The following is a 27,597-nucleotide window of genomic DNA, read 5'->3' as shown; positions in this document are numbered from 1 at the left end:
AAAGACAAAAGAATTACCAAATTGAACAAATGGACCTTTTGGGTTCATATTCGAGAAGTCACTATACTGTATTGGGTTTGGGTCAGAGGACTAATGGGACCCTACCCACTTGAACGCCCTACTTACACCGTATCATTTTCTTGCATTATCACAAGGGTCTCCACTTGGGGTGATGTCCACTGTAGGCCCATACCCCACTACCCAACAACCCTAAACTGGACAATGTGGGGTGCCCTTGAGCCAGCTCAACCAAAGCCAACTTGATAAGGTGTCCCCTATACCCCATGCATCCCATTGTTTGGGCATGTTACTCATGGTTTTAAATTTTTAATCCCATGGGCCATTACATCTATCTCTTTCATGCAGCTCGGCATTGGAAATTTCTGGGAAAGGAAAAATCTTGGATAAACTTAAAAATTGGCTTATAAGAAAGTTTATATATATATATATATATATATATATATATATATATATAGATAGATATATATATATAGAGAGAGAGAGTAATGGGTAGGTGCTAAATGAGTTTTGCAAGGTTTTTTGTTTTATTTTTAAATGCTGAGTGTATCTATGTACTTGATTTTGTAGGGATCAGCTCTTGAAGTGTTAGATTCTTATACATGGGTGGGTTTTTATAAGGTTCGTCTAAAATCTTTGTAAATTTTTTAAGCTCCAAATGTTATTTTTTTCATCAAAAACACATGATTCACGTGTTAATTCCTCGTAAATTGACCATGCCCAACACATTTATGGGGTCGGAATTGTAAAAAAACACTAGAAAGGCAGAAAAACCCATTTAGCAAGTATCAGTTTTGCAGCTACCCATCTCTCTCTCTCTCTCTCTCTCTCTCTATATATATATATATATATATATATATATATATATATATATATATATATATATATATATATATATAAAGTAATGCACTCCTCTTGCCCACCTTCTAGTTCTGCCCCCTCAAAAAATATTGTTTTTGGGTTTTTTTCTAACATGTAACACCATAGATGTGATATATAGGTTTTGTTTAGAAGGAACTGGCTTTTGGATCATCCAAATCTGACATGCTTACAGGTTTTTCTGGTGATCTAAAATCAATGGCTATGAAGGTACTATTTTTTCCCAGCTCATAAAATCATGTTTTTTCATCAAAAAATATGATCACTAAATTGAGCATGCTAAACACATCTAACCGTTCAGATCTATCATAAAACACTTCAAAAACTACAGGGCAAAACGGAGCAGAATGAAAAATAGGTTCATATCTATCATAATATGTTCAGTTTTCTCTCTCTCTCTCTCTCTATATATATATATATATATATATATGAGAACTGAACATATTAAGCCTTATTTCTGTTCTGCCCCAATCTGCCTTATAATTTTTAAGTGTTTTATGATAGACATGAACCGTTAGATGTTTACAAAAAACTTGATTTTATGAGCCGAGAAAAGCTGGTACCTTCGTAGCCATACACCGGAAAAACCCGACGATCCAAAAGTTGGTTCCCACTAAACAAAACCTACAAATCACATCTACAGTGTTAGACGTGTGAAAAAATACTTAAAACTACAATTTTTGAAGGGCCTAACGTGACCTAACGAAAAAAGAGGTCTAAAGAACACATTACTCTCTCTCTCTCTCTCTCTCTCTCTATATATATATATATATATATATATAGAGAGAGAGAGAGAGAGAGAGAGAAACATATTAATTGACATGATATCTAAAAACACTATATATTTTGGAAACAACATGATTTGAACATTTTCTGATTTAATATCAGATAAAATGATAATGCCCTAAATATCATTTGTATTCAGACAATATAGGTGTGTGCAAATGGATCAGATTCTCTTGGACCTCTGATTTGTATTTTACAAATTTTTTTTTTGATAGTCAAGCTGGGATTAGGCAGATCCCTACCGGTTCTAAGCTATGAATCCTACAACAAGAATCAAATTAAATATGGACCAGATAAACAGGAACTGGATTCATATTTGTGATCGATATTTTCTGTTGGATCTGCATTGGGATCTGAATCAAAAGTGATCTGTTTGCACTCTAACAGGTAGACTTAAGGGGTAGAAGTGCAACTAGAGGTGGACGGTTAGGTTACACGATCATAACCAGAGTGGTATTGGCATAGTAAAGTTGGGTCTCGGCTGTCACCCCCAGCTTGACTATCAAAAAAGAAATGAAAGGCAAAATAAAGGGGTGCAAATGTATGGCTCCAGTATCCAATATTGAGCATTCAAATCTGAACCTGAATTCATGTTCGAATTAATTAAAATGTAATAGAATTGATTCCTGATCCAAATTCTAATAAATAGCACTCGACCTGACAAAAGGAATTTGAAAACAAAAGGTATTAGACAACCAACATATAGAAAAATGCAGAAAAGAAGAGCTTATCCAAAAAAAAAAAAAAATTTGTAGAAAAGAAGAGTCCAAAATAATAAAAAAATCCAAACAGCAGCCAATAAACTATTTCTCGAGAATGGTGCAAACAGAGTGGATTATATTTTACTAAACCCAGATCCGGATTTCATGCAGTAGGTCCAAATCTGGATTTGAATCTGAGCTAGATCCATAATCTGAATTAGATAAAAACAAAAAATTTAGAAACAAGAGCTTAGGTGTACAAAGTAGTATCTGGTTTTAATCCACATCCCAATATAGCTTCAACAAAAACCATTAATCCGAATCAGATAAGCACAAACTCAGTCAACATATCTGATCCTATCTTAAGATTCATATCCAAAACAATCTGTTGGGTTCGGATCAAACGTGACTAAACCTGATCCACTTGTCCCCATGTCAATCAGTCAGCTGGCAAACGTGGCTGCTGTAGCGACCACTCAAGGCCTGCGAGTCCCTCGAGGCCGACAGCCTAAACTCCAAAGACGGAAAACATTCCAAGCACGCATGGGATCCACTCATTACCACCATGGCCCTAAAACACAAAAATGTTGAGAAAAAAGGCCATAACAAGTGCCCTCCACGTGTCAAGTGGACAGACCATTTACCATATCTCTACACGAGGCAGCAAGAAAGCTGTTTGCCTTGAGCTTTGAATAGCAATCATAGTCACTCAAAACTTGAAATTCTCAAAGTTGGCTTTCATTGGTTGAGACTTGAGACGGGGGATCATGGAGAAGTGAGAGAAAATCCAACATCATGCATAGACTTCCCCCCAAACATGAAGCCGATATGAGCCACAAAAAAAACAGGCAGCCCATGTGAGTCCTCTATCCACACATCACATCAGCATTACACCCTGCCCACCCCCCTCTCTTGTACCCTGCCTTGCATTCCCCATCACATTCCAAGTTTTGGTTGCAGAGGATCTCCTTCAACCAACCATGAATTGATGAAGATCCACAACAAGATTGGAACACCTCGGACCCTCTAAGACTCAGCCCTTTCCTTCATCAGTCCACAATCGAAGGGTGTGTGACAGATTAGCCTACATTTGAACCATGTCAGTGTGGGACTATGAAGATGGTGATTCTGTGGGAGGTAGAGATTACAGCAACGGGCTACTGAATTTGACCAAACATGGCCTAAAGATAGATGGATTCCAGAGAAGAGACCAATCTTGGTAACATCCCTTTTGTTTCTTAACTGCACATATGAAGTAGAATATCAGTAAAGATTGTCAAAAGTAGTGAAAGAGTAAATCAGATTTCTAAGACTTTTCTCTTAATGCACTAACCGAGTTCTGCTTTTGGCATTTGGTAAGGTATGTTACCACAGATATTCCAAGTGATTTGCTGGTTCAAGTGGAAGACGTCACCTTCCATCTTCACAAGGTGTGTATAAGTTTCATTTGGTTAGTGGTAGTTGTGGTTTTCTTATCTTGTTGTCTGCATGAGAAACCAAGTGATTGGGTTGGTCTTTTGTTCCTGCAAACTGGGTAACCGGAATGAAACATGGGATGATCCACCAACATGCAGTATCCACTGCTGTCTCGAAGTGGAAGGATGAACAGACTGATATATGAAAGAAGGGAGGCAGAACTCGAACAGATCAAATTGGACGACCTCCCCGGTGGTGCTGATGCCTTTGAGCCCGCGGCGAAGTTCTGCTATGGCATCGCCGTGGATCTGACAGCTGCTAACATCTCCGGGCTGAGATGTACAGCCGAGTACCTGGAAATGACAGAGGACCTAGAAGAAGGGAACCTCATCTTCAAGACCGAAGCCTTCCTCAGCTACGTTGTCCTCTCGTCGTGGCGAGACTCCATCATCGTGCTCAAGAGCTGTGAGCAATTATCGCCGTGGGCAGAGAACCTGCAGATCGTGAGGAGGTGCAGCGAGTCGATCGCTTGGAAGGCCTGCGCCAATCCAAAAGGGATCAGATGGGCATACACAGGGAAGCCACCCAAGAGCTCAAGCCCACGATGGAATGATGTGAAGGAGTTGAGCCCTGGCAGAAACCAACAACAAGTCCCCCCTGATTGGTGGTTTGAGGATGTCTCCATCCTCCGCATAGATCACTTTGTGCGTGTGATCACAGCCATCAAAGTAAAAGGAATGAGATTTGAGCTCATCGGTGCATCCATAATGCATTATGCATCCAAGTGGCTGCCCAACTTGGGAAAGGAAGGAGCAGCAGCGGCAGCTGCAGAAGAAGGGAGCAGAGACAACCACTGGAAAGGAGGGGCTCTGCACTTGATCGTGGCCGGAGGCAATGAAGACGCTATGAACGGGCAGGCCAGGGAGCAACGGATGATCATCGAGAGCTTGATCAGCATAATTCCACAACAGAAGGACAGCGTGCCATGCAGTTTTCTACTGCGCTTGCTGAGGATGGCCAACATGCTGAAGGTGGCACCAGCGCTCATCACTGAGTTGGAGAAGAGGGTGGGAATGCAGTTCGAGCAAGCCAACCTATCGGACCTCCTTATCCCCTGCTACAACAAGGCTGAGACCATCTACGACGTGGACCTGGTCCAAAGGCTGCTCGAGCACTTCCTTGTTCAGGAGCAGAGCGAGCCATCCAGTCCCAACGGCCAGTCCTTCAGTGAGAAGCATGGAGGCTACGAGGCAGCGCCAATCCTGCACTCTGTCGGGAGCAATGCCAAGATAAGGGTGGCTCGACTCGTCGATAGCTATCTAACCGAGGTGTCCAGAGACAAGAACCTGTCCTTGACCAAGTTTCAGGTGTTGGCAGAGGCATTGCCGGAGTCTGCAAGGAGTTGCGATGATGGCCTGTATAGAGCCATCGACTCCTATCTTAAGGTATTCCTCTGCACTACATGAGCATGCGTGCAGTCTGTATGCAACCACGGAATAGCTTGCCTCTTGCCATTGATTCAATCTCCTCACTCGTGCCCCTACCACCACCACAACCCTCACCACACACACACAAGGGATGCAAGCTCATCAGTGCTCGCATGCAAATATGACTCATATTGACGATACCTTCTTTTGCCAAGTCTAATTGGGTCTAGTCTAGTCAAGAACTGACTCATAAAAATTAGAGTTGGAAACTTGGAACTGAGTCAATCCAAGATCAGATTTGCAATTTCCAATAAAAAGAAACCAGTTATACACATGTTTAACCAGCTGTACCAGATTTAGTATACCAAGTTCATAACTGGATCTGCATTATGTGACCTAAGTCAACCCTGAACCTGTAATGAAGAGTTTTACCAAGACAGATTCGGTTATGGATCAGAAATGATCTTTAATCATTTCAACCCTCGTAAGAAATCATGCCATTGCAAAATGCTGCTGCTAAGCTCTATAAGACATAACCCATTGTTGGTTCACTGGATCAGGCACATCCAATGCTCACGGAGCATGAAAGAAAGCGACTGTGCCGGGTGATGGACTGCCAAAAGCTTTCGATCGATGCCTGCATGCATGCTGCACAGAACGAGCGGCTCCCGCTAAGGGTTGTTGTTCAGGTACTCTTCTCAGAGCAGATCAAGATAAGCAATGCCCTGGCTGCCAACTCCATGAAGGACGGAGGGGAGGCTCACTACACTTCCATGGTCCAGCCAAGAAGGACCCTGCTGGAGGGCACACCACTGTCCTTTCAGGAAGGATGGGCCGCGGCGAAGAAGGACATCAACACCCTCAAGTTTGAGCTGGAGAGCATGAAGGCCAAGTATATGGACCTCCAAACGGAAATGGAAAACCTCCAAAAGCAATTTGAAAAGATGGCCAAACCCAAGCAGTCATCATCGTCGTCCTCCGCATGGACTAGTGGATGGAAGAAACTCAGCAAGTTGACCAAGCCAGCCGCCGAAGGGCCAGAGGATGCTTCTCAGGTTCCTGGTCAGGCCGATCTAACCAGGAAGACGCAGAGGAGGTGGCGCAACTCCGTTTCCTGATTCTTGTTTTTCTGCTGTAATCCTACTCTTCTTAGCTTCTTCTTCTTCTTTAGCTGTGTGTACCATTTGGGCACTGGGTTAGGCTTTGGATGTTTTCTCTTGATCTTTCCGAAGCGTGGTTTTTGTAGAATTGAAACTTGAAAACTTTTACAAAGCGTGATTTGAGAGAGTCAGGAGCTCTTATTGCCGTGGCTTGCTTTGCTCTTGGCTAAGTATGGCTTGTGAAACACAACCTATCACATGCATTTGATTATAAACAAGTCTGCACACTCTGAGGAATACCTTTGGTCCAAAAGCCACACTGTCGAGGCATATTTCTGGCTGTTGGTAGCAGTGGCGTCTCCATGCTGCTAGCATGAGCAGCAGCAAAGAAGCAGCTTCACCTATGCCAATTGGCTCTTGAACATGCAATTTATGCAAGAGATTATTTTATGTAACAAGATACATCTTGACATTGAATTCCAAAATCCTATTGGTTCACTTTAACAAACTAAAATGAAAATCATGCATACATAAGAAAACCAAGGCAGAAATTAAATGAATTATAGGGTGCTTAAGATAAGGTTTAAGGGAGACCAATTCGTTGCTGACGCAAATTGTTGATTTTTTCCAAGGAATGAAAGTTCCAACACGGTGATTTTACCTAAAGATACTAAAGATGTACAGATGAAAAGGGTCCAAGCAAACATATTACTACAACGTTCATATTTTTGTGTAAACAGATTGGATTAACGCCAGAGGCTAATAGATTACAACATACCTTCTCTAACAATAAAATTCAAACTAAACATGTTGATGAATTGAATTAACATGCCAACAAGCGGACCAATTATATTCTGTATCTTGACCTACCTCTTGGGTAATCTCAACCTCAATTCACTAAAAAAACCAGTTTAATCCAATACAAAAGTTGATGCCACCCTCTTGCACAAAAAACTTAAACACATCAAAAAGCAATGATCAAAAGAAAATTATACCCTGTCACTGCTTTTCCAGCCTGATGGTCACTATGTTAATTACTGTCCCAATACTTAGAACGAAGAAAAGGTTGGTATGCTCAGTGTTCTTTCCAAGAGTTCTCCAGAATTGAGTGTTGGCAAAGCATGAGCCCGTATCAGGAAAGAACCCATCAAACCTTCCTCATTCATGCCCCTCTGTAATCATCGTGGATTCATCGATCTCCCCACCAGAACTCAACCCCCTCCGTCTCATCTCCCTCATAACCAACCTCCCCTGCTCCACCCATTTCTTCCTCACACACCACCGAGCCAAAAACCCGAAATTCTTGGTGTCTGCTCCCACATCCCTCCCACTCACAGCCACCACAAACTCAAGACCCTCCTGAAACAAACCCTCTATCAAGATGCAGATACGTTCAGTACAGAATCTTAACACCATAGTCCACCATCCTCCTCAATATCCTCAATGCCCCATCCAATATACCAACCCAACAAGCAAGCAACACCAAGGCGTCGTACGTCCTCGAGTCGAGCACAAACTTCTCCTCCTCCATCTTCCTCAGGACTTCCACAGCCTCCCGGCATCGCCCAGAAATGCAGTGCGTCGTGAGCACGTAATTGTAACAGACGATGTCGGGCGTGAACCCGGCGCCGCGCATCCACCGGAAGATCTCCTCCACCTAGCCCATCGCCTTCATTCGGCTGAGGAGCGAGACCAAGGGGTGGAAGGAGACGGTGTTCCCGCCGTGCCCACCGTCGATCATCAACTGGACGACCGCCCGCGCCTCGTCGGGAAGGTAGTGCTTGCAGAGGCAGTCGACGGCGCTCTTCTTGCCGTGGGCTCCGCAGTCGAGGGAGGCCAGGCTCTGGGTGAGCGGTTTCAGGGAGGGGAGGCCGTCCGGGAAGGCGGCCAACCGGAAGGTGTTGATGGTGGAGAGGAGGCCGTCCCTGATTCTGCTCCTGAGGAGGAACCGCACCGTCTCGAAGTCTCCCTTCTTCAACGCCTCGTTCGTTTGCTCGTCGTAGTAAGGAGAGGTGCGTTTGGGGTTGGGGAGTTAGCGATTTCGGTTGAGTTCTGTAGCGGCGGCGGTGGTGGTGGTGAGGTGGCGGAGAAGGAAGAAGAGAGGAGGAGAAGGGGCGGAGATGGTGGTGGTGGGGAGGCAGAGAAAGGAGGGCAGCATTGTTTCAACAGGGTTTGGACGGTCGCCTTTGCGGGAGGGGGAGAGGATGCGAAAAAGCGCCACCAACGTGATTTTAAAGAGCTTTTTCGACTCGGGAATTAGGAAATTCCGATTCGTTTATATATTTCAAGAATCGGAACTTTTCAGTTCATTAACTCAGCAAGCAGATCAGGTCATGCTGAACATGACCGTTTTTGCTCATGCTGACATCGTGGCCATCCGATTTGCATTTTAAAAAGTTCAAAAGTCAACCAAACCACGTGGCATTCATCCAAAATGCAAGCAGACGGCCACGATGTCAGCATGAGCAAAAACGCTCATGTTCAGCATGACCTGATCTGCTTCCGGTTTTTAAAGATTGGTGAAGCAGTCTTCTGTCATCACATCATTCTGAGTTAGCGATTGACAGATTGTACAGGCCACGAGTAGACGGGTCAAAATGTCAGGTTTGGTTTCTACTCAAGTAAAACCGAACCCAAACCTGATTTGATGGTAACGGTACTAACTCGGTCTAATGGTACCCATCATAAGAGAAATCATACTAGGATTTTATAAGGATTACATGAACCAGACTCCAATAAAAAATAATTTTAATCATTTTTTATGTTGAAAAATTAAAGATCTTAATCGGTATATTAAATGTCACAAACCATACTTGGCTCCCTATTAATCGGATCCTTCTAATCCTGCCGGAATTCTAATCAAGCCTTCTTATTTATCACCAAACCCTGACCCCAAAAAATTTCGGTACGGATCGGGTCTGAGTCAAATACGCCCCATTGATACCCCTCCTAGCCATAAGGTGCCCTGATGAAACAAATGAAATGAGAAAAAATGGGGCAGCTTACCTTGTGATATGAGTCACATACCATAGTCAGCTTTTCCCACATAATTAGCTAAGGTGCTGTCAAAAAACCTTCATGGTTCCTATGAGAATTTGGATGACTGTAATTGATCTGATCACCATCATCCTGGAAATCAAAATGAATTGCCTCAATGTTATCAATGTGGGTAAATGTTGCTACGAAAGAAACCAATTTGTGTGTGTGTGTGTGTGTGAGAGAGAGAGCTTTGTTTGCCCCAATGTTGTAAGAATCGTCCCTGAATTGGGCGATTTTGAATCCGGGCTGAATCGTATTGAGAACCGGCCAACTTTTAATCACAAAAAGAAACACGCCGAAAAAATATTAAAATTATTAAAGGATATTAAAAATTATTTTTGCCTATTTTAGGATTTATTTGAAAATTAGCCAATTTAAGACAGTTTTGTATCGATTTTTTATCGATGCGGTACCAATCGATTCAGGCCAATTCGCAATCCATAGTGACAACATTGATTTAAGCATTAATATCCGGTGATTCAGCACTTTTGCATAATACAGTATATGCCTGACAGTGTAATTGATTCATCATCAATTAGAAATGGGTATTATCCAAAGAATATTTCTAAACAAAAAAAAAATGATCATAAAGAAAACGATCTAGCATTGCTCTGCCTATGGCATCTTATAGACACTCCATTTTATCTAAGTCATTTCATATATCAAAAATCTCATGTCTTTGGCTTATTTCAAAACACGGTTAACTTCAATATAGATTTTTTTCTTCAAAATGGCTTCTTTAAAATCAAGTCAATCTGATATTCTTCAAAATGGCTTTTTTAAAATCAAGTCAATCTGATACCGTAATCTAAAGTTATGGCCAAAAGGAGTTTTCGGTTCCTATTAGCGTATCTAAGTGTATTTGAATTGAAATTTGAATTGTGTAATAACAAAAAAGATTTTCATTTTGAAATGTTTTTGAATTAAAGATTGAATTGTACGAATTTTCTTAAAACATATGAATTTCTAATATAAATTCTCACATATACATGCGGCTTTTTTTCAAAATAAGCAAATATTTTGCATATGTGCAAAATTAAGCAATTCACACGTATATAGAACAACAGATTGCACGTATATAAAAATATGTAAATTTTTTCAACTAAATATGTAAATTTTTATGCAAATTTGCACGTAAAAGAATTTTATTTTTATACAAACGAATGAAAAATTCGCATGTATACATAACATATCCCACGTCTACAAAATATGTGAATTCCTCTTAAATTTGTGAATTTTTAACTGAATATGCAAAAATCCTATAAAATTTTGCACTTATATATATGTGAATTTTCCTACTTATATGCAAAAATTCATCAAATATGCGATATTTTTGCAGTGAACCATTTAAGCCTGACTAATAAACATACCAAATTTCATTGAATGAAAAGTTTATCCCAGCCCGAGACCCAGCCATTTGCTAGTCAAGTTAGGTCCAGGCCAACCCAGTTGAATGTGTGGCCCCTAAGGGCACATTTGGAAGAGAGAAAAACTGTCATAGGAAAATAAAGTTTTGCATATGAGAGTTTTTGATGAGAAGTTTTTCACTTGTTTGTGTAGCATGAGAAAAAACAGAGTGAAAAAATTAAAGAGAGGAGGAGGGTAATGGTGATGGTTGGTGGGTGGTGGTGAGATGAATGGTGGTGGTGATGGTAAGATGATGGGCGATGGTGGTGAGATGGGTGCTGAGAAGTGTAAAAATAAATTCTTTGTAGGAAACATTCCTTCACCCATGGAGTAATGTTTCCTATAAATAAAAGTGTAATTTTTAGAAAAACTCTCTCAGCGAAAAAGTCTCTCTCATTTGAAGGGTCAAAGAAATCGTACCGAATTTCTATTTTGCATCTTTTTCCTACATCTTTCTCGCTTTTAAACGTGCCCTAAAGAAAGGCCAACTGGAGGAACTCCTCCTCTCTTAGAGTGTGGGATATAACATAGCAACTCCATAACAGTTTTGAAGGTGAGAACATGTATTCCACAGCTGTATCGTGTAATATATATATTCAGAAGACAGTACTTCATTTTGATGACCATGTATATGGTCATCAAAATGAAGTTTTATGAATAGATCAACCTGAATTGAGACACACATGCTCACTCTTTTGGTGTGTGTTTGATTATCACCTAAACGAAATGGAACAGAAAGGTGATAGAAAAAGTGAATATGGAGATTCATGCAGCAATTCAAGTCTAGGAGTAGAAGTTAATCAGCATGTTGAAATAACACTAAACTTTCATCTAGATCCCGGTTTTATTGTTAACTTGTACATTTTCTTGTAATCTGATCAATTAAGTTATTAAACTCATGTTAACTAGTGTTTGTTAAGATCTATGCTATGCTCGGTTAAACCATGGGTAATTAAACTCATGTTTGCAAGCAATGAAAACTCAAATGAACACACTTTGAGATTTGCTATCGCAGATCAATAAAAAACTGTTTGCCAAGGCCTAAGGAGAGAGTGAACACATTAAAGTAAGGGTATCCATACCCTCATCTATGGATCATGTGTTAATATTGGTGGTTAGATGCCTCCACATGATTTCATAAAATTTCATCATGTGATCTCTGTTTGATAAAATTTCATCATGTCTCCCACAAAAGATGACTATGAAGCCGCCGATGCAAACCTAAACTGATTATCCCATTAAAGAAATTAAAAGCCTAAAATGAAGGCAAATATTAAAAAAAAAAAAAAAACTTCATATAGCTTCATTGAAACATGAAATTCATTCTTCCTTAGTATTAGGAAACCAGAAAATCTAATAAATATTTTATAATTTAGTATTGGCAATCTCTCAGTGAGCTTGGATAAGGAAAGCCTTTTTCTTTTTCTTTTTTTACTTTGGCGTATGGTTGAGTAAACCATCATCGATGAAGGTTAGGACTGGATTCATAAGCCATTGAATTCACGAATTTAGATATCAAATCCGAATATTTTCTTTGCAAGGTCTAGAATTTTGGTTACCCGAAAAATAAAAGAAGGTTTATACATAACCCATGCCCTCATCAAATCGGATTATTTTTTAACTTTGAATCAGATCTCTGCATAAAATTGTGCCTACCCAATTCTGGTCCAAATATCAAAAGATCCAAACTATAGATTTTAAACAACGAAAAATGATTGTATTGTACAAATAATATGATGTGTTTTCCAAAAAACCCTACAAATTGTCAAAATTCACCCGATGATCAAAACCGCAAATGTCTAGTTATAAAAAGACCATATTAACCTTCACCTAGCAGACCTCTTGAGGTAGATTCAGACAAATTTTTTGCAGACCTCACGAAGTTCGCATAACTATAGTTACAAATTTTCTGTAACTCAAACCTATTGAAGTTCACAAATCATTCACTAAATTTGCATATATTGTACCCAGTTTGCATGACCAAATATGCAAACTTTCAGCCTGTAGAAATTTCATAAATATTTTATTATTTTTGCATATATAGTTCAAAATTTGCATAGAAATATGCGGATCTCAGTTAAGCAACTCAAGGAGGTCCGCAAATAAGGAGCAATATGCTCAAATTTTTTGGCACGCGATTTTTCTTACATTTGTATGTTTATTGAATTATATGTAAAGTTATTTTTATTCTTGTTTCTTTTTCTCGTTTGTTTTTGAAAAAGCCTTAACCTTTTTTTCTCTAGAACCCTCAACATTTTTCATCCCTCCTTGCGGCTATTCCTGTAAAAAAAATTGTGGTATTCTGATGAGGTTTCATTATCCTTCACATCGATTTCTCTGGTTAGGTCGAAAGGTGAGTATTTAATATCCCCATGTGTATTTGTTTTTAGTTGTTGTTGATGTTTTTCTTCGAACATAGATAGCCAACATATATGGATGATTGTGTTGAACAACGATAATGTAAAATCGATGTTATTTCGTGATAACATTTACTTAGTTGCTCGTAAAGTTAAAGAAAAAGTTGTTGTTGTGCATGTTTGATGATATCGTTACGATGAGAGGGGTATCGGTTTCTCAGAAAGAAACCCTAACATTTATTTAGAATTCTCAAAGTTCTGATTATCACCATTTATGTGAATTTTTTTTTTATCATTGTGTATTTGCACGCTACGAGGTTACCATAAACCTCTCATACAATCATCGTAGTACTAACATACCATGCATATCTGACAGTACCACTACGATGAGAGGTATATTTGTTTATCATAAACAAACTCCAACATCATTTAGAAATCTCAAAGTCTCATGCTTTAGGCCGGGGATATCCGAGTCATTTCAGATATCAAAACAAAGGACTGTATGTACCACTTAGGGCTACGCAGTCGAAGCTCTTTTGTTACCCAAGGTTGAGGAAAAGACTTGGTTACGAATAAACAACCGCCAGATATTCATTTTCGCTTTTCGAAACAACGAATATTAGAAACATTGGAATCTCACATGAAATTTCTTTTTTCTTTAAATATTTGGTGAGCATAGCAAATTTGCGTCTTTAAAAGTAAGCGTAATGCAAAGTAGGTAGGAGTATGCAAAATTGTGTACCTTACAAAGTCACATATATGTATATATGATACATATATATCAAAGTATAAGCCTTTGTACATTTCAGCACAACAGCAATATAAATAATATAAAATCAGATTTGATGTGTGAAACCATATATCGAGCTAAATAAACAACGTAAGCGATGCACGATGTACAAAACCGTACATTGGCTATATAAATTGCATTAGTGTACGATGTACAAAATCGTACATCGGCTAAGTAAATTACGTAAGCAGTAGCCTATGCACGTAATAACGTGATGGCAAAGTAAGTGACATAAGCTAGACTCGATGTGCAAAACCACACATCGAGCTAAATAAACTGTATAAGTAATGCATGATGTACAAAACCATACATCAGCTAAATAAATTGCGTAAGCAATACATAATATATGAAATCGTACATCGGTTAAGTAAATTACATAAGCAATAGCTTGTGCACGTAATAGCGCGACAGTAAAGTAAATGACATAATTTTAAATGGACAAGAATCTACAAAACTGCGTCCTTGAGTATAAAAGCATATATATGTATATGTTATACGTATAAGTTAGAAGTATTGTGTCATTTAACCTCGTATGCAACTTTTTCCTACCACAGAGATTATCGAACTCACAAACAATATTGAGTGTAAGTTTTCAAGGGTTTGTGCCTTGGTGTGTGTGTTGCGTTCATTGCACTAACATGCTAAAAAGTATTTTATCATGTTGCAAAAGAAACGATAAGACATTTTCAAATCATTGAAACAAACAATGCTTGCATCGCGGGGATCGAACCTAAACCTGGTTCGAGCCGATCGGTTGAGCCAGTATCATGCCAAGGGTGAACTGAGCTGGGGCGCGGCGTTAGCCGGACTCAGCTTGGCTGCATCCGACCAGCAGAAGGTGGGGATTGAGCTGAGCTCAATAATGTTTGAGCTCAACTTGGTCAGGCCTACCCAGAATGGCTGAGCAGGCCACAGCCAGGCCAGGCACGATTGGACCCTACCGAGCCAAACTCGGGTTCGGACAAAGGAAAAACAAAAAGGGGGCTCGGTGGTCAAGCCGAGCCTGACCTGGCCCCAAACCTAGATGGGACTGAGCCAAAGCTCGGTCTTTGGTTTAGAGAATCGAGTTGGGCTTGGTCTCAGTGGCGTGCCTTAGTTGTAGCATCATGTTGCAGCTGAAAAGCACATGAAAAAGGAAACCAGAAGGGCGTTGCCCTCCTGCATCTATCAAAAGAGAGGGGGTGGGGGTGGGGGTGGGGGGAGGGGAAGGAGGGTGCTGCCCCGCTCCTGCGCTGGTAAAAACGAGGAAGAGGGTAGGAGGGTTGATGCCCATCTTCTGCTAAAAAAAGGGGAAAGAGGAAGTAGGGAGGGGCGACACCCCTCCCTTGCTAAAAAAAGGGAAAGAGAGAGTAGGGAGGGGCAGAGCCCCTCCTCCGCTGAGAGAGAGAGAGAGGCGGCGCCCCTCCCTTGCTGAAAAGGGGAAAAGAGAGAGAGAGCAGAGAGGGGCGACGCCCCTCCTCTGCTGAGTTAACAGGGGAAGAGAGAGTAGGGAGGGCGGTGCCCCTCCTCTATTGGGCTAACAGGGAGGCAGGAGGAGGTGCGTACCTAGGCAGTGGTGCCTCCGGTGAGCAAGAGGGAGAAGAAGAGAGGTGAGTGCAAGGCGAGGGAGCTCAGGCGTCAAGGAGGGAGAGTGAAGGCGTAGGGGGAGCGTGCGAGGGTTTCTTTTTTTTTCTGTTTTAAACAACCCCCCCCCCCCCCCCCCCGTGTAGGGTTTAAATAGCCCATGCACTGCGTGAGCTGTGAACCGAATCTCGTTGGCTCCAACCTGAATCCAATATATATATATATATTCCTGGGTCTTACATCCTTCGTTTGTCAGAGAGAGAGAGAGAGAGAGAGAGAGAGACGAAAGTAATTCAACATTACCACTCATGAAGATCAACAAAATGTTGAACCCATGAACTGAACAAGAACAAAAGCCAAAACAAATAAAGAAATCACAAGAGAAAAGAACATTAGACAAATAAAATGGGCTCACGCCGGAGCCGCTTGCCCCGATTGCGACAAAGGATAGGTAGCATCAGCAGGAGGGAGTGGAAGATCACTAAGATGCATACGCAAGATCGCATAAACATCTACCAAGATTGTATGCACCAGGTTTTGAATGTTAACTCGAATATGACGAAAATGAGCATTGTTTCGCGCCATCCAAACAAACCACCAAGAAGTAAGCAACCACGTCCGCCAGATGAACCTCCACCTCTTGTTGCGCCTAATACAAACCGGCCCCAAGATCAGATCTAGCGCAAAGGACTCCTCCTTAACAAATACTTCCGGATGCCTCCAGGTCCTGCTAAAGATTTCCATAAATATTGGGCAAGACCAGAACAAGTGAAACATAGATTCTTCTGCAGCTTGACAAAGCACACACCAACTCGGGAGTTGAATGCCCCACTTCTTTAAATTACTGTGGGTCTGGATCCTATCGTGCAAAATTAACCAAGCCAGGACTCGAGAACGAGGGGAAGGACCCTTCACCCAAAGCACATCCTCGGGCAACCAATCAGCCCCTGGCGGTAGCAACGATCTATAGATTTTTTTGGTGAGAAACTCTCCGCTTGGTGCCAACGCCCACTGCAACCACTGACCAAAATTTCCGGAGACCTCAAAATGGTCTCTAAAGCAGGCTAAAGCCCTCAACCACGATTTACGCAAGTGCGAGAGCGCCAAACCTCGGGTTCCCAGACGAACCGGAATAAGAGTTGGATCCCCATATTTAGCAAGAAGAAAACTAGCACAAGGGTTATCCGGTTGGTAGGCCAACCAACATTGCTTGGCGAAAAGAACAATGCTTCGCAGTCTGGACACCGGAATGCCTAAACCACCCATACGCCGAGGTAGTACCACCGAACGCCAACCAATCAAGTGACGCTTACCTTTGAGTTTACACCCAGACCATAGAAAGCCTGCCAGCAAGCGCGTCACCTGCTTCTCTACTCCCACAAGCATCACAAACAGAGACATGAAAAATTCTGGAATAGTTGAAAGAACATGTCTGACTAAGGTTAGACGTCCAGCGCTAGAGAGATAAGACGACTGACACGAAAGCAATTTGCGCTTCACTTTTTGAAGTGTCGGAGCCCAAGCCGCTGAAGAGAGGGGCTTCACTTGTAACGGCAAGCCAATATACATAATAGGCAAGTCAGAAATAGTGCAATTAAAAATTCTCTTTCCAGCTGCAAGTATATTGGCATTAACATTGAACATGGTAATAGAGCATTTAGTCTCATTTAGAGAAAGCCGAGACATGGAGAGAAAGAACTGAATGATAAGCTTGAACCTAAGCATCTGTTGAACATTTGCATGACCAAAAATGATCATATCATCAGCATAAGTAAGAATATGACTCGGAACGTCGAAAACATGCAAAGGATCAATGAAACCCGATACAACAGTCTGCTTAAGCAAGACCACAAGACCCTCAGCAACTGCATTTAACAACAAAGATGATAGGGGCACCCTTGCCGCAAACCCCGCCCTAGCTTGAACCGGTCTCCTCTAATACCATTGATATTTAACATGGCTTGGGCATTTGAGACCAGTTCTCTCACCCAACCAGAAAAACGACGACCAATACCGAAATTTGCTAACATTTGAAATAAAAATGGCCAATGCATAGAGTCAAAAGCTTTATGAAAGTCTAATTTAAGGACAAAGTAAGGTTGACCGCTATGCTGCAAGGAATGGACCACCTCGGACGCCATGATGAACGAGTGTTGGACCCTCTTATTACGGATAAAGGCGAACTAAGAGTCTGAAAAAATCTGGTTAGCCATCGATTTCAGCCTATTCGCCAAAACTTTGGCAAACATCCGATAGAGAGCACTCATAACTGAGATTGGTCGGAATCAAGAAATATCATTGGCCTCATCATTCTTTCGGAATGAGCGAAATAATATCAACATGCAAATGATAAGGCAGTCTGGAGTTACGATGAAACTCATCAAACATACTCACCACGTCTGATTTAACACAGTCCCAAAAGATTCTAAAAAAGTCGACATGAAACCCGTCAATGCCAGGCACTTTCCAACCCGACAGATCCTTAATGGCCGAAAAAATCTCATCTTCAGAGAACCTTCTTTGCATAGATCTGGCTTGCTCTGGCTGAATTGAGCCAACTAGGATATTACCAAAGACACCCTCCGCAGTTAACGAAGCAGAATATAAGTCCTTAAAGTATAGCGAGACTGTCGGATTAACGTGCTGATTGAGATAAGAAACACCCTCAATGGAGATAGAAGGAACAACCTTCCTCCTATGACGATGTGAAGCATATGAGTGAAAAAATTTAGTGTTGCCATCACGAGCCGCAAGCCATTTCACCCTAGACCTTTGCTTCCAACGAATTTCCTCTTTGATCCTCCAGTTTTTCAAGAGCATAGTTAATTGTAAGGACCTGGCCTGAAGATTGAGAAGTTGTAAATGAGAAAGAGAGTCAGGAGAAGACATAGACTGATACAACTCAGAAATCTCTTGATCCCATGCGGCTATTTGCTGAAATTTCTCCACCTTACGACTATGAAGTCAAGCTTTGATATCCTTAGCTAGACGAGAAAGCTTATTTTGAACGCGTAGCGCGGCCCAATGCTCATCAACAGTTTTGTTCCAAGAATTAGTAATAACCGTGAGAAAATTTGGCTTCTGAAGCCACCATTCTTCAAACGCAAAGCTCCTAGTGGGTTGAAAGTCATCCCCCCAATGAGTGATAATCTGCCCATGATCCAAGATAGAGGGAGCAAACAACACACACTTAACGTCGAGAATGAGGTCCAATAAATTAGGTGTGACAAAGACCCTATCAAGAACCCTACAGCACAGACGAGACCGCATATTCGACCAAGAGAAGCGCTCCCTAGTTAAAGAAATAGGGTAGAGAAAATGACGGTGAACAAAGTCTTGGAAACCTCGCATAGAGGGATTAGGAATTACAAGGTTGTTAGAGTCATGGATAGATAACAAACAATTGAAATCCCCCATAAGAAGGTGACAATTCGCGCTAGAAACGACCACCCTATCCAAATCATCCCAAAAAGCGGGTCTCATGGAGGCAAGATTAGGTCCATAAACAACAGAAACCACTACTCTTCTAGCAACTACCTGCAAATTGAAAGCAAGAGACAAAGAGAAAAGACCCACATCCAGCTGTGATAAATTTAAAGACTGCTTTATCAAGATAAGGATACCTCCTGCATGATTTACCGCTGGCTTATAGAAATAGTCAGCTCCCTGCCAGATGCTAGAAACGACCACGAGCGAGATGACCTTCATTTTAGTTTCACATAAAGAAAGAAGGTCAGGCTTTTGCTCCCTAACCCAATTAGCCAGAAACAGGCGTTTAGTGGGACAATTTAAGCCCCTAACATTCCAACAAACAGTCTTCATGGAACAAAATCTGGAAAAACCCGTGGTTGGTGGCACCGAGATGACCTTCGTGGGGACCTAGCATCGGTAGCCGAAACAATTAATGAAGGCCTCATTCTTCTTCGCTGACCACCAACACTGACAGACGACCTCAAGTGACCATCAAAAATGCCCAATTGCTCGCAATCTGCTCCACCAAAGTTGCAGAGAGAGTCCCCAATAATCGCAGAAATAGCTGAAATCGTAGAATCCATATCAACAGTTATCGCTTGCAGCTGTGAAGATGAGAGAGAGATATCCAGCAACTTAGCTGCATCGACAATTGTGACACCCAGAGGTTGTGGACTAGGATGTTGTTGACCCTGTGTTGGACTAATGTAGGAGACCGCGTTTGGCAGAATACCAAAAGATTTGGTAGAAGAAAAAACCTCAGACACATAATGTGATACAGGGAAATGACGAGGAACCGATGAGCCAAGCACCATGTATCTGATTGCCATGTTGGTTCTAACATTAAACGCAATAAGATTGATAACCAAATAGTCATAGCGTTTGGAGGGAAAAATAATAAGGGACGATAGCAGATTCATCCTTTGTCCATCACGCGCAAGCCTGCCCAACCGCGCCTCCAAGCTGAAATGGCAATTGGTACAAAGAGAAGCAGATACCAGGCCCCGAGCTTGAGAAAAAGCTGACGACTGAACTCCATTAGAGAAAGCATTGCTATCATGGTCAAATATTTGTGGGCCCACCCTAGATAGAGCTCGTGATGGCGAGGATGGCAAAAATTTTCTCTGCTTCCCACGAGCATGCCTACCCAACCGCGCCATCAGTCCGCCACGAGAATTAGCGCAAAAAGAATTAGACGTCGAGCTCTGTGCATTATAAATAGTGAGCGGCAAATCTCCAAGAGAGAAAGCATTGATGGCAGACCCAAATTTTTTGGGGCCCACCCCTGGCAGAACTTGCAAAGGTTGGGAGATGCCATCAAAAGCTGTCAAAGAGTCTAACATAGCTGGAGCAATAGACAGAAAAGATAGCCCAAAGTGTTGCGCTTGGACCGGGACCCAGATAGACCCAATCTTGACAGCATTGAATGAAATCGTCGGTTTGTGGAGATTGCCAATCTGCACCCATGGCGAGAAGGATAATTTTTGGGAAGGCCGTTCAGGATTCCGACTTGCCGGATGACGCACCACCCCAGAAAAATCTTTAAAGACTAGATTCATCCCCGATGAATGAGAATGTGAGGGGTTAGATCGTCTTCGCTTCTAGACTGGGTGTCGACAAGAGAGAAAAGATAAGCCGCACTTATGACAATCACAGCGTTTGTGAAAGTTCAAAGAAAAACAATTAGCACACCATCAATCCCCCAGCCTGGCATGACTCAACTGGGATCTATAACGAATAGCATGGAAGGAGCTTTGCCAAGTAGATGGGGCCTGCTTCCATCTCGATCGGCAACCCATTCTGGAAGCTCACGAATGAAGAAAGGAGAAACAAGCAAAGCCTTAACAGAGCACGCTTCGAGAGGCTCCAGTCTAATAGCTCGCAGGAAAACCCTAATGTCTGAAATACGAAGAGAGCCCACATCTAGGCATGATCGAAGGAACTCCGAAAGCTTAGAGAAGAACCAACGATTGAGTCTGAAAGGCAAGACGACATCCAATCCCCATCGGCGAAGCACAAAGGCTGCACCCCAGTCATTCACTGCTTCCTTGATGAAATGTAGGGCTCGCAGGTTGACCCTCAATGGGAGATCGGGAGCAAGTCCCCAAAAACGGCTAGACGAGGAGCGCATAACCGAAAGACGAAAGGCACCGATGAAGGAACCTACGAAACTTTGAAAAAGGAAATAAACAAGATAGAGGCACACCTGCGAGGGTCGGGGGCTCCGGCGGTGATCGGCACGACCAACCAACGCAGCACAAGATAGGGCAACCTTCGTTCGAGCCTGCAGCTTGAAATGCAGACTTTGACACCTTCGTCAGACTGAAGCTTTGCAGTTGCAGACTTGCAGTCAGATTGCCAACAACTTGAAGAAGAAGATGGATAGCAGAGGAGGGAGAAAACCCACGTCCGACGAAACTGGAAAACCACCGGAGGCAAACGTCGACGGTTCTTGGGCTCAGAATGGCAGCATCGGCCTTCCCTTCGGCACCTGAGAAAAGAGAGAAAACGAATACGTGGCTCCCACGGGTTTTGCAGCAATAGGCACCGCGCTGCTCGCCAATCCCAAAACTGGAGGGAGGCTGATGCGGCTGGATGTGTGGCTACACGGCTCAAGCAAACACGAGCTCCCATCGTGAGGATCGACTTGGGTTAGAAAAGAAAAGGAAAACAGTGAGGTTGTCGAAATGGTGGCAGTGGTGGTGCATCGTCAGTGGAAAAAATCAGGGGAAGAAGAAGACATCGTGAGCCGAGGGAGGCAGCTCAGGCATGGTGGATGTCGGACGTCGCCGAGTTGGTGTCTGCAGCAAAACAGAAAATGGAGCTGAGTTGGGGTTGTCGGCTGGTGGCTGCTGCTCAGGGCGACTGTGCACCGGGAGATGATTCCACCGCCAGGACTAGGGAGATGATTCCACCGCCAGGACTAGTCGGCAATGGCTTCTATCACAAAAGATCACAATACACCGGAGATGGAGGGATCGAGAGTGTCAATCGAGAGAGAGATAGAGTCTTCACGGCGTGAAGGGGCTGCTTGCGGCACAGAGAAACTATATGTATCTCAGATGTCACTGGACACAGGATTCCATGCTTCCATGGATGAAGGAGCAAAGCCCTAAGCTCGATTTTGGGGCATTTGATTTCAAGAGAGAGAGAGAGAGAGAGAGAGAGAGAGGGTGCTGCCCTCCTGTGTCTATCAAAAGGGAGAGAGGGGGCGGGGCGGGCAGGAGGGCGTTGCCCTCTTGTACTGGTAAAAAGGAGGGAGAGAGTAGGAGGGCAAAGCGAGGGAGCAGGGAGTGGCGCCCCCCCCCCCTCCTCTGCTGGGCTAACAGAGAGTCAATAGGAAGCTGGAGGTAGTAGATGCGTACCTGGGTGGTGGCGTCTCCAATGAGCGAGAGGGAGAAGAAGAGAGGTGAGCGCAGGGGGAGGGAGCTCAGGCATCAAGGAGGGAGAGCGAGGGTGCAGGGAGAGCATGCGGGGGTTTCCCTTTTTTTTGTAAAGAGACCCCCCCTCCCTCGGGGGTTTAAATAACCCACGCACCACATGGGCTGTGAACCGGATCTGGTAGGATCCAACCTACATCCGTGTGTGTATATATATATATCCCCGGTCTTACGTTTGCCTTCCACACTTAAAAAAAAGGTTGCTTCACGTGGTCCATTGTAGCACTTGCTTTAAAATCTCTTTTGACTTTAAAGATGGGTACTTTATGAATTTTCCCTGCTAAATAAAAATATTGTTGTGATATAAAATCATGTTCGGCTCGCGATAATATCACAATTTTTTCAAAAGCAGCGAGATTTTGAAAATCTCACAATAATAACGGATATATTACTGTGGTGAATTTTATCGCAAAAATATCTCGAGATTTGGAAAATCTCGGTGAAATTTGTGACTATGGTTTGAAATAATGCACCATTGATGTCTTTGTTTTTTATATTCAAATGAGATTTCATTTTGTTGAACACCTCTAAAGGCACAGAATGGATCCCTGCAGTCCTCACATTACTGCCCTATTAGCCATGTTTAGTCTATGAACTTCAAAATGGATTCTTGCGGGTGCATGAACAAATAGGGCTCTTTGTAATGTTTTTCAACATATCATACACAAACATGTTGAATTAGGGAGATTAACTGTTGTATAATGTATACAACATGCAAATGGTTTCCAGTCAAAGTTGAAATATTAATGATCATATTGCCAAACTGCAAAAATTTCTTCTTGATGATGTGTTTATACTTTATAGTTGTGTATAAGATTTGTTTCTTTCTTATATGATTGAATATTTTATGATTGTATTATTCGTCAAGCATTTATTTATTGCATGTTGCTAATAATTACTTTTTTGTGATATATATAGTCATTGTCTAGCAGCGTCCAAGAGGGGACAAAATGGCTGGTTAATAAATCAAAGGTCATTTACTTATCTTTTGCTTCTTAATTTCTTAGCTTCTTATGCTTATCTATGTCTTAGACAGGCATGCTCCCATGAGATTTGGAATCCAAGGGCACGTTCGGGTGCCTCAACTCCCATGAGATTTGGAATCAGAATGATTTGGGCAACCTTGAAATCTCACAGGGTGCAGTGATTTTGTATCATAATGATTCCAAATCACGTCCTGCCTGAAGAACATGAGATTTCAGGCTTTTAGAATCGCTTTCTCAGGTTCCCCTAAGAAAGCGATTCTGTCGGAACTAACCTAACGTCCCTTAAATCTCCACGCAACTGTTGAATTCTCATAGAAATGTCTCCAATGGAAAACTTTTTCCATTCCTATAGATTTTTTCCCCACTGCTTCAAGCTTCTTAAAAACTTTAAACATAAGAACGCCTTCAACTCTCATGGCCCATTGCTCTTTGATAATATCCAAACATTTGGGGGTCCAACAACATCATCTTAAATATAACTCAAAACTTAAGCATGAGGAACCTCAACTAGCTCACAAGTAGGGATGGCAGTGGGGCGGGGCGGGGGACAAGGTCTCCACCCCCGCCCTGCCTCAAGATTTTATCCTCCACCCCCGCCTCCATCCCCGGTGGAGAATGGATTTTATCCTCCATCCCCGCCTTCATCCCAGTTTCATGTCCTCCATCCCCGGTTCAAACGGGGATGAGGCGGGGCGGGGCGGGGATATTGCGGGGAAAAGTGGTCGGGGCGGGGTTGGGGTGGGGATGCGGGGACGGGGTGGAGCGAGGGAAAAGTGCACGTCCATCCCCGCCTCCACCCCCAGACGGGGATGGATTTTAACCTTCGTCTCCGCCTCCATCCCCGTTTCATACCCTTCATCCCCGGTCCAAACGGGGCTGGGCGCTTTCCCCCTGTCCACTGCCATCCCTACTCACAAGAGTCAATCATATCCTTGAATTCAGCTGACCCCAAAAGGCTCGTCGAGCTACCTCAACATCATCTTTGATAAGCATACCTGGTCACATTCCAGTCACCAAGTAGGATCCAGGGCGGGTCCAAATCATGAGCTTTTAAAATGTGCCACAATGTCCTAATTATACAATAAATTTTTATTCTTTATCTTATATATTTGAAGAGATCATCATGTTAATGTAAAATGAGAGTGAGAATAGAAATATATATTATAAATAAGGTAAAAATAACAGTAAATAGCAAGATTTACCGTATTTATTTACTGGCGAATTTTTTTTCATTTTAACCAGAATCCTTCCGCGTGAAGGATTTGACGTATATCTCTTCTTAGCGAAGGAAACCAACAAAGAGAAGAAAAATCAGATGCAGACTGCCTCCCCGTTTCCGCGAATCTACCAATTTCCCCTTCCCAAACAGGATATATTTATTATTTTAATACTTCTAATACTATTTGTCAATAATAAATACAATTTTGATATTCTAAAAAAAAAAAGCGGCGTTACTTTGCGTACTCATATTTCTACGTGGATTTTGACCACAAATAGGGGTGGCAAAACCTGACACGACCAGCCAACCCGCCTCTTAGGCGGGTTCGGGTTTGAAAAAAACGAACCCGTTTAATAAATGGGTCGACCCGACTAACCCGTTTATTAAACGGGTCGGGTTCGTGTTAGGGGTATGCCAACCCGCCAACCCGTCTGCCAACCCGCCAACCTGAGAACCCGTTTACCCGACCCAACCCATTTATTAAATGGGTTGGCGGGTCGTGTCGGGTTACCCGTTTATTAAACGGGCTGGGTTCGTGTTTGCCACAGCCGACCCGTTTAATAAACGGGTCGACCCGCCAACCCGACACGATTGCCACCCCTAAAGCTAGTGGGGCCCACGTTCTCTTCGCGAACGAATCGCCCGATTTCTCCATGACTCGGATAGGTTAGTGGAGCGTCCACGTTCGGTCGAGGAAAGCGGATCAGGTCATGCTGAACATGACCGTTTTTGCTCATGCTAACATCGTGGCCGTTCGATTTGTATTTTGAAAAGCTAAAAAGTCAACAAAACTACGTGGCATTCATCCAAAATGCAAATAGACGGCCACGATGTTAGCATGAGAAAAAACGCTCATGTTCAGCATGACCTGATCTGCTTCCTCGGTGGTGGAGCGTCCCACCAATATGCGGATACACGCGTCCTTCCGTACTCCTCCTCCTTCCCCTCCTCTCTATGAAACCGACCTCAACCGTCGGTGGAGCGTCCACAAAACTCTCTCTCTCTCTCTCTCTCTCTCTCTCTTCCTTCGCCTCTTCAATATCAACAACAATCAGAGAATCACAGAAAGAACGAAGAAGGAAAAGAAGAGGAAGATAATTTTTTAGGGCATCGTGATCAATGGCGGGGAGCGTAGCGCCACCGACATCGACGGCCCTGCCCACGCAGAGCCCCATCGCAGCCACCCCGGCGGCCCGCACCTTCTTCCTCCGCCTCTACGACGGCGCCCGATCCGGCATCTCGCAGCGCCGGCCGTGGTCGGAGCTCGCCGACCGCAATCAGCTCGCCAAGCCCGACTCCCTCGCCGAGGCCACCGCCCGGATCCGCAAGAACTGGCCCTACTTCCGCATCAACTACCTCATCCTCCTCTCCGCAACCCTCGCAGCCTCCCTCGTCACCCACCCGGCCTCCCTCCTCGCACTCGTCCTCCTCCTCTCCGGCTGGATCTTCCTCTACCTCTTCCGCACTGAGCCCCTCTTCCTCTTCGGCCGCACCTTCACCGACCGCGAGGTCCTCGGCGGCATGCTCCTCCTCACCGTCGTCATCGTTTTCCTCACCTCCGTCGGATCCCTCATCATCTCCGCCCTCATGTTCGGCGTAGCCATCGTCTGCGTCCACGCCTCCTACAGGGTCCCCGAGGACCTCTTCCTCGACGAACAGGAATCGGCCGCTCCCGGCGGCTTACTTTCCTTCCTCGGCGTCTCGGCGCCGGCTTCCGTTGTCGCCACGCAGGTCTGATACAGGCGATGCTATGTTCAGGTGCTTCTACTTGACAATAAGGATTTACTATACAAGACTACAAATCTAGAGGCGGATCGAGTCTGAGATCTTACAATGTAGATCGTGATATTCCTCCATTTTGTGCTTAAATTCGTCTGTGTGTTTTTAGATGGATCCTTTTTGTTTGTTAATGGATCTGATCAGCGGTTCATATTTGACAATTCTTGCTTTTGAATCTCGGTTCAGAGTGGGAAATTGTAGACGATTTACATCTTTGTTTGAATTTCTTCTTCGATACAGAAAAAACACTAAAGATCTATATATGTTTTTGAGTGTTTTTCAGTTTAGGGAATTTTGGTTCGATTTATTTCCGAGGTGATACTGTTGGATCTGGAACATGCGTCTGCCAATGTGTTTCTTTCTTTCTTTTTTCTTTTCTAATAATTAGGGGAGCTTTAGATCTGAAGTTATTTGTGATGAATTTTGTGATCTGTTTATCATGGATTTTTGCTGATCCCAAGATAATAAATCAGTATTCTTCTAATGATGATCTATGCATTTTTTCCCCAATTGAACGGATTGATGGTGTTTATGCAGATGGATAATTTATTATGATTCGTGTTTCTTCTAGGATTTGTATCATTTTCGTTATCGTAATTAGGTGGAATTGTAATGTTAAGCTAGTTGTTTGTTTCATTCTGTTTCTGTTGTATTTGTTTCACAAATGTAGCTTATTCACAGCTTTTCCTTTGTTCTTCTTTCTTGCTATTTGGTTGGTTTCTTAATTCATCTCAAAATTTTCAGTTTAGAATGGAAGCAACTGTTTTGTGATCAATAGCGTTAATATTGAAGCTTGAGTTTTTTTTTTTTTTTTTTGGGGGGGGGGGTGTTCTTGGTTTTTTTGCCTTATGTTTCCAAAATATTAAAGATAAAGACTTATGACTCGTACCTGCGATTGGAGGCGTTGCTCTATAATTCCTTTGCTCTATTTCTTGGCAGCAATTTTATATCTTCTTTCTGTTAGTTTGAAACTGTTGGATTTTACTTAATTCATTTGGTAGGTTTAGTCAGTACTTCAAACTTTTCATTGTATGATGATATTATTGGTTTTCCATTTGTTAGTTTATCATTGCCTTGGTTCAAAATTGAAGATTTGCACGGATGTTGAACCCATGCTTGGTCTGCAAAGTCCTGGGTATTGGTGCTCGGATGGGTCTCTGGGCATGAAAAAGCTGCTGGTAGCAACTAGTGCTGCAGATTGTCTAGCCAATGCCTTAAT

General features: G+C 42.8%; 1 protein-coding gene and 1 pseudogene across 2 annotated transcripts; both read left to right on the top strand.

Moving 5' to 3' along the window:
- The first annotated feature begins 3,230 nt into the window (after positions 1–3,230).
- LOC149839465 (root phototropism protein 3-like) lies at positions 3,231–6,518 on the top strand. The gene is made up of 4 exons (XM_090002561.1): positions 3,231–3,603; positions 3,745–3,814; positions 3,959–5,245; positions 5,788–6,518. Exons 1-4 carry the CDS (start codon positions 3,482–3,484, stop codon positions 6,343–6,345), a joined length of 2,037 nt encoding a protein of 678 aa, XP_089858687.1. The 5' UTR covers positions 3,231–3,481; the 3' UTR covers positions 6,346–6,518.
- Positions 6,519–25,586: 19,068 nt separating this feature from the next.
- LOC149839464 (PRA1 family protein B1 pseudogene) lies at positions 25,587–26,637 on the top strand (annotated as a pseudogene). The gene has a single exon (XR_016431485.1). The product of XR_016431485.1 is annotated as a PRA1 family protein B1 pseudogene (transcript).
- The last annotated feature ends 960 nt before the right edge of the window (positions 26,638–27,597 follow it).

Source organism: Nuphar pumila, chromosome 4 (assembly GCF_984573655.1).
Source record: "Nuphar pumila chromosome 4, dmNupPumi1.hap1.1, whole genome shotgun sequence".
Classification (NCBI taxonomy): Eukaryota; Viridiplantae; Streptophyta; class Magnoliopsida; order Nymphaeales; family Nymphaeaceae; genus Nuphar; species Nuphar pumila.
This window is presented reverse-complemented; position numbering and strand designations above follow the sequence as displayed.